Here is an 11,512-nt window from a genome sequence, read left to right as displayed (position 1 = left end):
AATTCAGCGAGTTTAGGAATTTATATGAATATGTTAAAAAAAAAAACGTAATGTTTTTCAGATTTTAAATCAAATTGTGGTAGAATTTTCGCGATTTTTTTTTTAGTTAAATTTTTTTCAAACCCTGGTGGCAACACCTACATTTTTTATTTTTATTTTTTTTCTTTGATATCTTTATTTTATTTTAAGAACCACTCCAATGTATATACAATAGTAGATGCATAACTTTAACATATATTTACGCATTATGCACTTATTTAACTGACATTAGTTGTTAGCTACTCGTATCTAGCTATCCATTACCCACAGATTTTGTCACAACTTTTGTTTTCATCTATGTATGTATTCATGTTTTGCTCGTATCATCGTATCGTATCCGTAGAATGCACTTCACCACAATGCCAAGAGGAGCTAACACCAATCGGTGTATCGGCCGTTGCACTGTTGCCATTGCACACCAGTTCACCCGAGCGTCGCATTACACAGAAAGAAATCATTGCCGGCGAAGAGCGTCCCAAATATGTGCTCCAATCGCAGTATAAACCATCGCCAGGTATGAAATGAAATATGAACTCATTTATTTACATACTTACATACATACATTAAATATGCATTTAGCAATTTTCATACATAGGTAATTTTGTAGTTATTACTAATGTAAATATTATAAGTACACAAATATGCTCTGCATTGTACATATACAGTCAGCGTCAAAACTATGCATACCCTGACATTTTTATGATTTATTTATTTATATTTTCGATTCCAAATTTTTCTTTTTTTTTATAATAAAATTGTTCATTTAACTAGCTATTTGTTGTACTCAAATTTAACGGGCTACAAAATTGCTTACTAAAATACTAAGAAATGGAATTAAAATTAAAAATGCCGATGAAAATTTCTTGGTATTTCTTGCATTTTTCCGAGTGCTGTGTGAAATAAAAAAAAATATTCTGGTGGTTTTTTCTGTTGAGTGAACTATATTTTTATAAAAAAATAAGAAAAATTTAGTATATAAAATATAAATAAATAAAATCGTCAAAACGTCAAGGAAAGCATATTTTTGACGCTGACTGTATAATGTCTATGCTTTCATCCAAATTATTTCCACTGCTTCCATTTGCTTATGCACTATTATTATTATTATTGCTTTGAACAGCGCTTACAAACCAACATAAATTTACATTCATATGCATTAGACCGTACCACCTTACAAGCAAATAAAAAATAGTTTCTCGTACGCCCCTGAGTTCAAAGTATTTTTGCAGGGAAATTTCGATTTTTTTGCCGAACATTTTTTGGGGACACTAAAATCAAATATTGCCTTCTTGAGAAAAGAAGAAGATATGACGAAAAATGTAAAAAGGCGACCCCTATGTTTGGCCATAAAAAATCGAAATTGCTTTCGAATCAAAATACTTCCTTACAAGAAGTTCAAAAATGTTTAGCGAGCTTTAATTTACTGACATTAGGGTGATGAGCACCGAGATTTGTTGGGTAAATATTGGAACCGGGGTACTTGCTGCCAATGGACTTTGTAACAAAAACAAATTTCTCCTCGAGACTAAAACATCGATACATCATACTTTAAGTTCCGATTACAAATGCAGAAGATACGACGAAATATTTAAAAAGACCACAAAATTTTTTTTTTTTAATTTCCTTGCAAAAATATTTTAGATTCGAGGGGGTACGCGAACTTTTTTTTGCCGCACTGCATTAAATCAACGATTTAGTTGATGCGCGAGTTGTATTTCAGTAGAAATTTCCCATCATTCTTTTTCAAATTTGGTTTGGAGACTACGCAGTTTCGTTTTGTCATCTTCAGTGTCATTTTTCTTTCTGATACAGAGAATTTATATCAGCCAGCAGATATGAGTATGGAAATAAGTTTTGAGATTTTTTTTTGGTTTTTTTTTGGAAAAAATTAGTAAAATTAATATATTTAATTCCAAATGATACCGATTATTACCTGCGAATTTTCTTCATCCTTCCGGCATACTGATTCTGCGTAAACAAATCCCTGACTTCTATGACTATTCATTCAGCTCATTTTTAAATTTAGCTCCAATACGAGAAGACTTCAAGATACATTATCAGTTACAGAATTCAGAAACTTCATCTTCTTGTTGACACACGACACCCACGACAGGGAGTCGCTCTACCTGAAATCTGGTTTGTATCAATCGGCTCGGAGAGTTCTTTACCAATTCTGACGGAGCTGATGATGCCGTATTAGGCTCACAGGGATACTAAATTCAGACATCGCGGCATAAAGGCAACGTCTTTGCGAGTATCGATCTTCCTTTCCAAGAACTGGCGTATGATGAATACCCGGTTCTTGGTGGATTTGCCTAGTCTACAGCCAATACCCTCGATGAGGCCATATATCCGGTGCTTAAAAGGCTGATGCCGAAGTGGCTTTCGCATATGGCGGGGTGTTCTTTCTTATGGATTGTTGTGCATAGCCCACTTAAATTTCTGCCACCGGACATTCGTTCATCCGATTATATTTTGTATAAGAGTTGATGCATGCGCCTTATCTACTCCTCACCACTATTCTCGAATAGCTCAGAAGGCAAACCGTCAGCTGTAGGTCATTCCTCGTCATAGGCGGGCGATGGAATTCTGTCGTCCTTGCCTGGGGACTCGAGTTTTCCTTTGTACAACATACTCGATTTGGTCTCTCGTCTTTTGACATGGAGACATCCATGTAATACTGGAACCTGGTACCGCAGACTAGCATGTTTCGGGCGCCGGCTAAGTGGATCAGCCTTATTTCGTTATTGGACGTTTCGTTGTCTAAGCAAAATTCCCGAAAGTGGAACCAAAGTAGCCTTCCATGCTCATACTGACAATTAAGTCGCCAAACACGATTTCGATGTCGTGATGGGCGCAGCGCTCGTATATGCGCTCGAAGCGCTTACAAAAGACCTTTCTGGTTCTTATCTTTCGATGGGACGGGGTTCGAAAATTAACGAAATGCTGGAGAATCTCGTTTTGATGTGGATAGACGCGGGACGTTCGTTAACCGGATGGCGGTAATGACAGCGTTATGGCGTTTTTTTTTCCTACAACAAATACTGCCTTCTTTGTTTAAGGAGGGCGTTGAGAAGGTTACATTTTGCGGTGGAAAAGAAAACACCATTAGTCTTCACGTTGCTACCAAGCAGCCGGGCGAAAGTGCCTTCCCCATTAAGGGTCTCGACATTCCAGGTGCAAACCCTCAAATCGTATTCTTTGGTGCCTTTGCCGTGATATTCATTGCATTGGAGTTCGTCTTTACGTTTCGGGCCTTAAACTCAGCGCACAACCGCAAACTGAGCAAATTTTTTTTAAGAAAATACATATTTATATAGCGAGCCTATTGCTCCAAAACAGTCATCCGCTTGCAGACGCGCTTCATATTGAACAAAAGCGGCAGACTTCAGGGGACCCTTAAACCAAATACGTCACGGTAGCCGCACAAAAGCTGCCTCTCTGTCTGCAGTGCCCCAAGGCCGTCGGATCGGTTACTACATCTCGCGTGAGTCAAAAGGGCACCGACGCATACCATTCCGCTGCAGTTCTTTGTATAGCACTTTTGCAATCCAACAACCTGCAAATGCTTTGGCAGTATTAAATGAGTTTGCCGATAGTTTTAGTTTGCTTTGCTTTTCCAAATGCGCATTTTTGTAGAATATTTCGCGATTTCATAAAATATTAGTTTTATGCTGTATATAAGCGCTCAAGCATTAAATTGCATACACAAGCATATTACCATAAATGAACCATTTATGTATATGTAGGAGAGTTGCATTTCTAATTTCGCATAACGCTATGACCACATTTTTGCATTCCACTGCATGAACTGAACTGCAAGCATTTTCATCAAACGCGCAATTCATAGTAAATACGAATGTATTTAGTGCCAATACATATACATATGTAGATACTCGTAATGTTTGTTTGTATGTATGTAATTTTCATTATGCTGCCAAATCACATTCGTGTTCGTTGTGTGGGCGATCTACTACCAATGCGTTCGTATGACGTGAATCTAAACTACGCTTATGTCTGTGTCTTCACCACGCAACGCAAAAACCAAAATCTCCAAAATGTTTGTCACTTTTGCGCGCTTCTACTTAACTCCAACTGAACTCATTACTAACAAATTTTCAATAAATAAAAACCGAATATCAATTTCTTACTAACACAAAAAAAAAATTACTAACAAAAACTAAAAAAATGTACATGTAATTGTGCTGTATAATTATGTTGTAATCCTACTTGACTTGATCGCATATTTTGTAATAAAGTCAAAGATAGAAAGGATAATCGCTTGAATGCTACGAAAAATAAACGTTTTGTTGTTGAAACTATTACCACTATGACTACAGTGACCGAGCGGCGCATTGTGCGTGAGGCCAGCGAGGATGTGACGACCGGCGCGGATCTCTTGCCGCCAACATTGCCAACAAAGCCAAGCGCCGCTGTTAGTGGCGGTACTGCCCAACAGCAGCAGCCACAACAAACGTCTAACGCAGGCGGTGAAGTCTGCGATGAGGAAAAACCGCCACCTATACCACCAAAGGAGTCATCACTCACACAAATTAGCGGTATTCTGAAGGGCGGCAAATTGTGGAAACAGGACTCAATGTCACAGGTAAGTGATTGAAGAAAGCGGTAAAATTATGTAAAATATATTACAACATTCCCTTCGAACAAAAGGTACTATCGCAATAAAATTGGAACAAAATTCACCGAAACGTTCTGGCAAAGAACAAAACGGGAACAAAAGTCTCTAAGGAACTTTCTCTCTAAGAACTATTTGAGAACGAGAGTTTCTGGAATGTTCCGATAGAGAACGAAACGGGATAAAAACTTCCTTGAACTATTGGCGAAGAATAGAAGCGAGAACAAACATTTTCTTATAGTACTGCATTGGATTGAAATGTTTGAGTATTAAAATTAATCAAAAAAGTGCTTAAAGATAAATATGCAAATTAAGTCAACGAAAGACTTAAGGCAGGAACTTATCTTGCAAAGAAGATGAAAAATTATTTTAATATTAAAATGGACAGTTCACCCTAATGATAAACGATCTGGAAGTTGAAATGATCCAAGCTTTCCTCTGGCTTAGAACTAACAATCATGGTTCTCACTGAAACGATTTTTCATCCCAACAAGCAGACGCGCCTCGCACTCTGAACGTTAAGTTCTGAAAACTTTTGTTATCGTTTTGTACTTTTGTAGCAGATCGCTCCCCAGACTTTTGTTCTTATTTGATTCTCCTCGAAAACCTTATCCATACTTTCGTCTTTTTTTATTACATTTATCTGAAGATAGTTTTTGAAACTAAATTATTATTTGTATCTTTCTCTATCTATCTCTCTCTCTCTCTTCGATCATCTCATTTCAGTCCGATGACCAGAATAACACCACTTCCGAGGATGAAGGTGGCACCACAAAGCGTTCGGTGCGTTTTGTTACTGAAGATTTGGCCGTTGACGGCGAGGGTCAGACAACTGGCGACGCCGATGAAGGGGAAAATCAGATAAATGAACTCATACCGATCAAGAAACATTCCACATTATTTAATAACGCATTACGTCCCAATTCCGCCGTACGCCAGTTGTTCCCGAGCGTCGCTCACCAAACACCGGTGCTCACCTCAGAAGCATTACGAGCATTTGACGAGTCCAAGCGTGCTGGTTGTTTGGTGCCAAATCTACCCGGCTGTGGTGATACGGATACGCTAAGGCGTAGCATTGAGCGCAACATATTGCGACGATCGTTGATCAAGTGAGTACAAACATATCTTTATTGCCTTATTTTCTGATCGTCTTCACACATTTTAAATGCAATACACTTTGCTTTACCCCCTTCTAAATGTCAGGAAAAAGGCCGTCAAATCGGATATTTCGCTTGAGGAGCGCATTAAACAGTTGACCTGCGACATTGATGAAACGAATGAGGATAGCGCTGCGGAGAACGGTGATGAGGAAAGCTCGAAATTAGCTGCGGAAGCCAACTGCGAATTGATGCATCGCGGCAGTCCTATGGGCGAAGAGAATCCGCAGAAATTTGTCAACGGTAACAGCGATAAAAGCTTTTCGCCCAGCTCGTCAGTTTCGAGCTCATCGAGTGGCTCATCGGCTTATAAGAAGATCTCCGACATATTCAATCGTGACAAGAAGCAAGAAAAGATACTAGAAATGGAAGAGAATCCCATAGTTATAATACCTCAGGTAAAAAAAAATTTTTTCAACCAGCCCACTTATACACATTTAAACAAAAAACAACATAAACTCAACCTTTTAGGAATGCCGCTGCCCGGCCGCACCCGATCTCGGCATGGGCATACAAGTACCCGTCGTACATACCCAAATTCATCGCACACCACCACGTCAAGTGGAGCCCAAACGTCAATTCCTCTCCACACTAGCACCACTAACCGCATGTGTGGCTGGCAACAAGGACGATCTTTCATCCTACTACACCTTGGCTGCGGCACATCATAGCGGCCATGCGGCCAATAATGCACAATTCGCTGAATTCAATTTGGGTGGTGCCAATTTGAGCGAACAGACAGGCGGTGGTAACCAGGGCGGCAGCGGTGGCGGTGGTAGTGGTAATGGTTGCGGCGGTGCTACCGATGAAGTACGCAAGGTGGCGCCCGATGTCATTGCTGGCACGCCCGGACAGGAGCAGCAAGATGAATTGGCAGCATTTGCACAGCAGGAAGCCAATCGTACGGAAAAGATTAAAAAGCGCTACACCAACGAAAACTCCAACAATAGCTCTGACGATGATGAGCAAAATGATTATGGCTTTAATAAACGCCCTTCGGTGCGCGGCATCAAACCGAAGTTTAGTTCCACCAATGAGATTTTACAACAAATGCAGGAGCAATTAAATCAGCAGATGCCAAGCGTTGCTGTGGGACAGGTAAGTTGGGGTATTGGTGGGTCGGTGAGAGGGTGTGTGTGTATAATTGAGAGTGTGCGCTGCAACCCTGGGCCTCGTCTAGCTCTAAACCCCTAATGAAACTCAGCAGTTTTCGAGGTAGCACTAAATGAATATGCGTAGCTTCTGACTACAGCTCGCCCAAATGTAGTTTTCTTCTTCTGGTGGCCGCATCGTATTCCAGGTAACGACATGAATCGTCTAAGCTAAATGACAGGGTGTTCAGGTGGACTCAAGACCTCCTATGACCGCTCAGTATGCCTGTTATATGCCTTAAGCTTGTTTTTAGCTTCCAAAATTTCTTTGAGCTGCAACTTCCAATTAGGTTTTGTCCTGCCATGATAGTATGTGGGCCTGCAGCCGGGTAGCTACTGCTTCTCTTGTCATTCTCTTCTGACCCGGTATCTACATCATTTGAACAGTGTTATGTTCTCTTAAAGTGTTCTATTTCTATATACGCCCGACATTTTGTAATCTGTGTACCACCTTTGTTTGTGTGACCGAAATGTGTTTTCTAGAATAGTCCGAGCTCAGGCAGCTTTGCATTTATCAGAGATTCTTTCCTTGGCCATACCATCGCGTTGAATAAGAAGATGGTAATCTTGGTTTTGATTTTATCTCCCCCTGTCTGCCTTTGCTAGTGTCCTCTTTAGTGAAGTTTATTGCAGTCTGTTGTATGAATATTGGTAGCGGTGTCGGGTCAAGGATTACTTCGAAGGCTGCGGTACTTAATTTATTAATTACCTACGTCTGTCGTCGTCTTCAGCTACATTAATTTGTTTCCTTCTGTCGTTTCGTCAAACCTGTTCGTGGCACTACTCCTATCCATCGTTGGTTTGGAGCAACTGTGTTCCCCCTCCTTACTTCCCGGGATTAAAAGATATTGTCCTTTCTGGAGTAGAACCAGCCATAGGCCATCTAACTATGGCGATTTGTATTGCTCGACCATACCCATAGGCCACCGTACAAACGATCAGACAGACGTCTCTCACTCATCCAGGGGCCATCGTTGTCTTCTATCTTCAGAAGAACTAGAGCCTTTTTTTTTATTTATAATTGGTTCTAGTGTAGCTGTTGTCTGAAAATTTAATCGTTACTTCAGCTGTCAACTGTTCTTCTAGCTAAAATCCTAAGGTTTCTGCCTGCCTACGGAGTGGGGGAAATCCCTACGCAGGATTCTATAAAACCTTTCGTTTTTATTTTGCGAATTTGCTTATTGTAGGTAGTCAGGGTTGAGGCGTATTTGTCCCAGCTGCCAGTTTGCTTTTCGCGGTAAAATAGTTTCCTGCTGGTTACGTTGGCAACCAAAGAGATGAAAAAAAATAATGAAATTTGTGTCTGTACTCCGTCTCATTATTACTTCAGACTCCATTCCATTAAACAAAAAGCCAATAGGGACTTATTTACCAATCTCCAAACATCGTGGGAGTTCCTGCGATCTTCATTTGTTTTAAAATTTATATTCCGATAAAGTTGGTAAATTGGCTTTCTAAGTCAAAGCAGATGAATAAGTCCTTTCGTGATTCGAATAAGCCCTGACCGCATAGTTTACTGTAAAGCGCTCAACTCATTAAATTCTAGAAAATTTTGTTATGTAATAAAAAAATTAGCCAGTCAGGAGTTCCACACAGCTATGTACTTGTTATACCAATCATTTTCTTTCGCCTACCGCAGCCCGTCAACCAGGCCATCAAGAGCTACACGCTGCCAAAGCAAGCCTCCACAAGTTCCATGACCAAACAGATCTCACAAAATCCCTCTCCACAAAATGTGCCACATCCTGTGAGTGTTGTACAGCAGCAGCAACAACAGCAGCAACAACAACAGCAGCAGCAGCAGCAGCAGCAACAACAACAACAACAACAGCAACAACAACAACAGCAGCAACAACAACAGCCACAACAGCCACAACCGCCATCTCAAGTGATGGTCGGCCAGCAACAGCAACCACAGCCCCAGGCAGTCCAAGTGCAGGCCAATAGCATCGCCCAACAGCAAACCGAACAGCGCACTTGGAGTTTCTACGCGGACGGCGGTGCTGAACAACACCGACTGCCCATTGAAGGCGCAGGCCTACAACAGGCATACTACCAAACATTGCCAGGTGGTGCAATGTTCCGCCAAACAATTATGCAGCAGGGTCAGGACGAAGCGGCAATGATGTACGCCGCACAAAATTGCCAAAGTGTCACCGCTATTGAGCAGCAACATTACGGCCACTATGCACGCAGTCCGACCCGACGTCCAGAGTCGCCACCACCGCTGCGCAATTACCACCAAACAATGGTGTTGATTCCCTACAACGCACAGACCTACTCACAATATGCCGCCTCCAACATAGATCCGAAAGTGGCGCACATCCAACGCCAAAATATACTGGAGTATCAGCAGGTGGGCACTTAGCCACTCGATGGCGACACTGCTTTTCTACATAATTATGCAACACACTAATGCCATTTGCAATTTGCAGGTAACCCAGCAGACGATTCGTGTTCCCATCGGCTATGCGCTGCCCGGCATGCAGCTTCATGTGATGGCTGGACGTGGCCATGCAGCAGCACACTATGCGCAACATGCGCAACAGGCGGTGGGTGTTGAAGCTGCGGCGGCCGCCCATCCACACCAGCATCCGCATGCACCGCATCAGCGCATCATGGCACAGCGCTATCAGTTCGCACAGGAGGGCAATATACCTGGTTTCAGTGAGCGTGGCGTACCGGAAGGCGCGGCCGCGGTGTCGCACACCGATTGTCACAGCATGGTGTCGCCCACCGCCAGCCAGGCAGCCGCTGTGCAACAGCAATTGCAGCAACAACTGCAACAACAACACCAGCAGCAACAACAACAGCAACAGGCGAACATGGCACAACAACAACAACAGCAGCAGCAAGCAGCACCACCGCCACCCCCGAATGCCGGACAAGCTACTGCGGCCGCCGCCGCCGCCGCCGCTGCCGCTCAAGGTTCCGTCTATTATGCGATGAACGTATGACCCGCGGCCGATTAGTCGGCGCCAACGGCGGCGGTCATTGTGGAGCGCCGTCAGTGTCAACGCGTCGAAATGTCGTCGGTACAGCTGAGCACACGGTAAACTGCAATGGGAACAGGTGGCGGAGCCCGGGGCGGCTCAAATCAATAGGAGAGTTTAGTATTAAGGAAAAAGCAAATTGATGGGGCACATGCAATGTGAGCGCGCGTGGTATGGCAAGAAAATTGGCCATGCCATGCCAAGTAGGCAGGGGTTATTTTAGTAGAAAAGCATAGCATGAATTTGCATGCAACCAACCAGCAACGAGGGAATTTAATTAGAAACGGTTTAGAATTACATAATTGTGTAGTAGTTATAACTATAGTTAAACGTAAATTATTATGAGTGGATTCAAGCATATAAATATTAACTTTAGAAACTGTATACAAAATAAGAAATTAAGGAAGGTCTCTGAACAGCTGGCAAAAATGTGTCATATTCCATTAGAAATTAAAGCTTCCATTCACACATAAGATGGCAGCAGCATTTGAGGGTAAGTGCAGAATAATGTTTTCAAATTGCAAGTGCAGAATACTCACGCTATGCCACACGAATTTTGCGATCTATTAGCAACTCGAATTTTTAAGCCAGGCTAACTTTTTTATTGTAATACTGAGGTCCACTGATTTTAAGAAAATCAAATGGGAAAAATAGCATTGCCAGGTAAAGCAGGTACTGACTAATTTATTCTTTAAGTAAATATAATCGTTCGAAATGCTTCTTTGTAAACTTCTTTTAATTATCAAGATTTTGTCGGCACTTTTCGGAATCCGTCGTTTTTTTTATTTTGGTAATTTTTTGGCATTTTACTGTTTTACTTTGCGGGATTTTTCGAAAACTTTTGGGAGTTTATGGGGATTTTTATATTCTTTCGGCGGTTTTCATGTTACTTCGTGTTTTATTTGTCTTCTTCTTTCGGGAACATTTGGGACTTTTATGGGACTCTTAGTTATATTTCTTGCTTTAGTTTTCAATATGGTTAGAGACGTTTTCGGTAACCCTTCGCGTTTTTCCGGTATTTTCTGGCATTTTCGTTTTTTAATTTGCGAGATTTTTGGGAACCTTTGGGACGAAATGGGGATTTTTTGTTTTGTTTTCAACGGTTTTCTGGTCACTTCGTATTTTAGATCTTCTTTTTTCGGGAAGTTTTGTGCCGTTTACGGGACTATTCGAAATTTTTTAGGGACTCTTAGTTATATTTAGGTTAAAGGTCTCAACTTTTCGGAAATATTCGTGTTTTTTCCGTGATTTCTTGCAATTTCGTGTTTTACTTTGCGGGGTCTTTCGGAAACTTTTTTGTTTAATTTTACGAAAACTTATGGTAGTATTTCATGTTTTATTTTTTGGTACCGTGCGGAATGGTTTAGACCTACATAGCTGTATTTTGTGTTTCTTTTCAGGATTTACTGAGACTTTTTTTTCATAACTTTTGAGAGTTTTCAGCACTCAAATTTTTTCGGGTGCTTTCCGGACCAAAAATTGCATTTATATTTTTGCTTTGCTTTTTATGAAAAAAAGCCTGAAAAAATAAACATA

General features: G+C 41.3%; 1 protein-coding gene across 1 annotated transcript; it reads left to right on the top strand.

Annotated features, from left to right (window-relative positions):
- Positions 1-348: 348 nt before the first annotated feature.
- LOC108367085 (mastermind-like protein 2) lies at positions 349-10,808 on the top strand. Its single transcript, XM_017621627.1, has 7 exons — positions 349-553; positions 4,380-4,645; positions 5,402-5,784; positions 5,879-6,230; positions 6,304-6,930; positions 8,623-9,339; positions 9,419-10,808. Exons 1-7 carry the CDS (start codon positions 349-351, stop codon positions 9,938-9,940), a joined length of 3,072 nt encoding a protein of 1,023 aa, XP_017477116.1. The 3' UTR covers positions 9,941-10,808.
- The last annotated feature ends 704 nt before the right edge of the window (positions 10,809-11,512 follow it).

This window comes from Rhagoletis zephyria, unplaced genomic scaffold (assembly GCF_001687245.7).
Source record: "Rhagoletis zephyria isolate East Lansing unplaced genomic scaffold, Rhagoletis_zephyria_1.1 Rzeph_scaffold_02531, whole genome shotgun sequence".
In the NCBI taxonomy this organism is placed as follows: Eukaryota; Metazoa; Arthropoda; class Insecta; order Diptera; family Tephritidae; genus Rhagoletis; species Rhagoletis zephyria.
This window is presented reverse-complemented; position numbering and strand designations above follow the sequence as displayed.

Coding starts and splice junctions, on each gene's coding strand:
- LOC108367085 (XM_017621627.1), top strand. CDS start 349: ATGTTTTGCTCGTATCATCGTATCGTATCCGTAGAATGCACTTCACCA. Junction 5,785..5,878: donor TTGCGACGATCGTTGATCAA/GTGAGTACAAAC, acceptor TCTAAATGTCAG/GAAAAAGGCCGTCAAATCGG. Junction 6,931..8,622: donor CAAGCGTTGCTGTGGGACAG/GTAAGTTGGGGT, acceptor CGCCTACCGCAG/CCCGTCAACCAGGCCATCAA.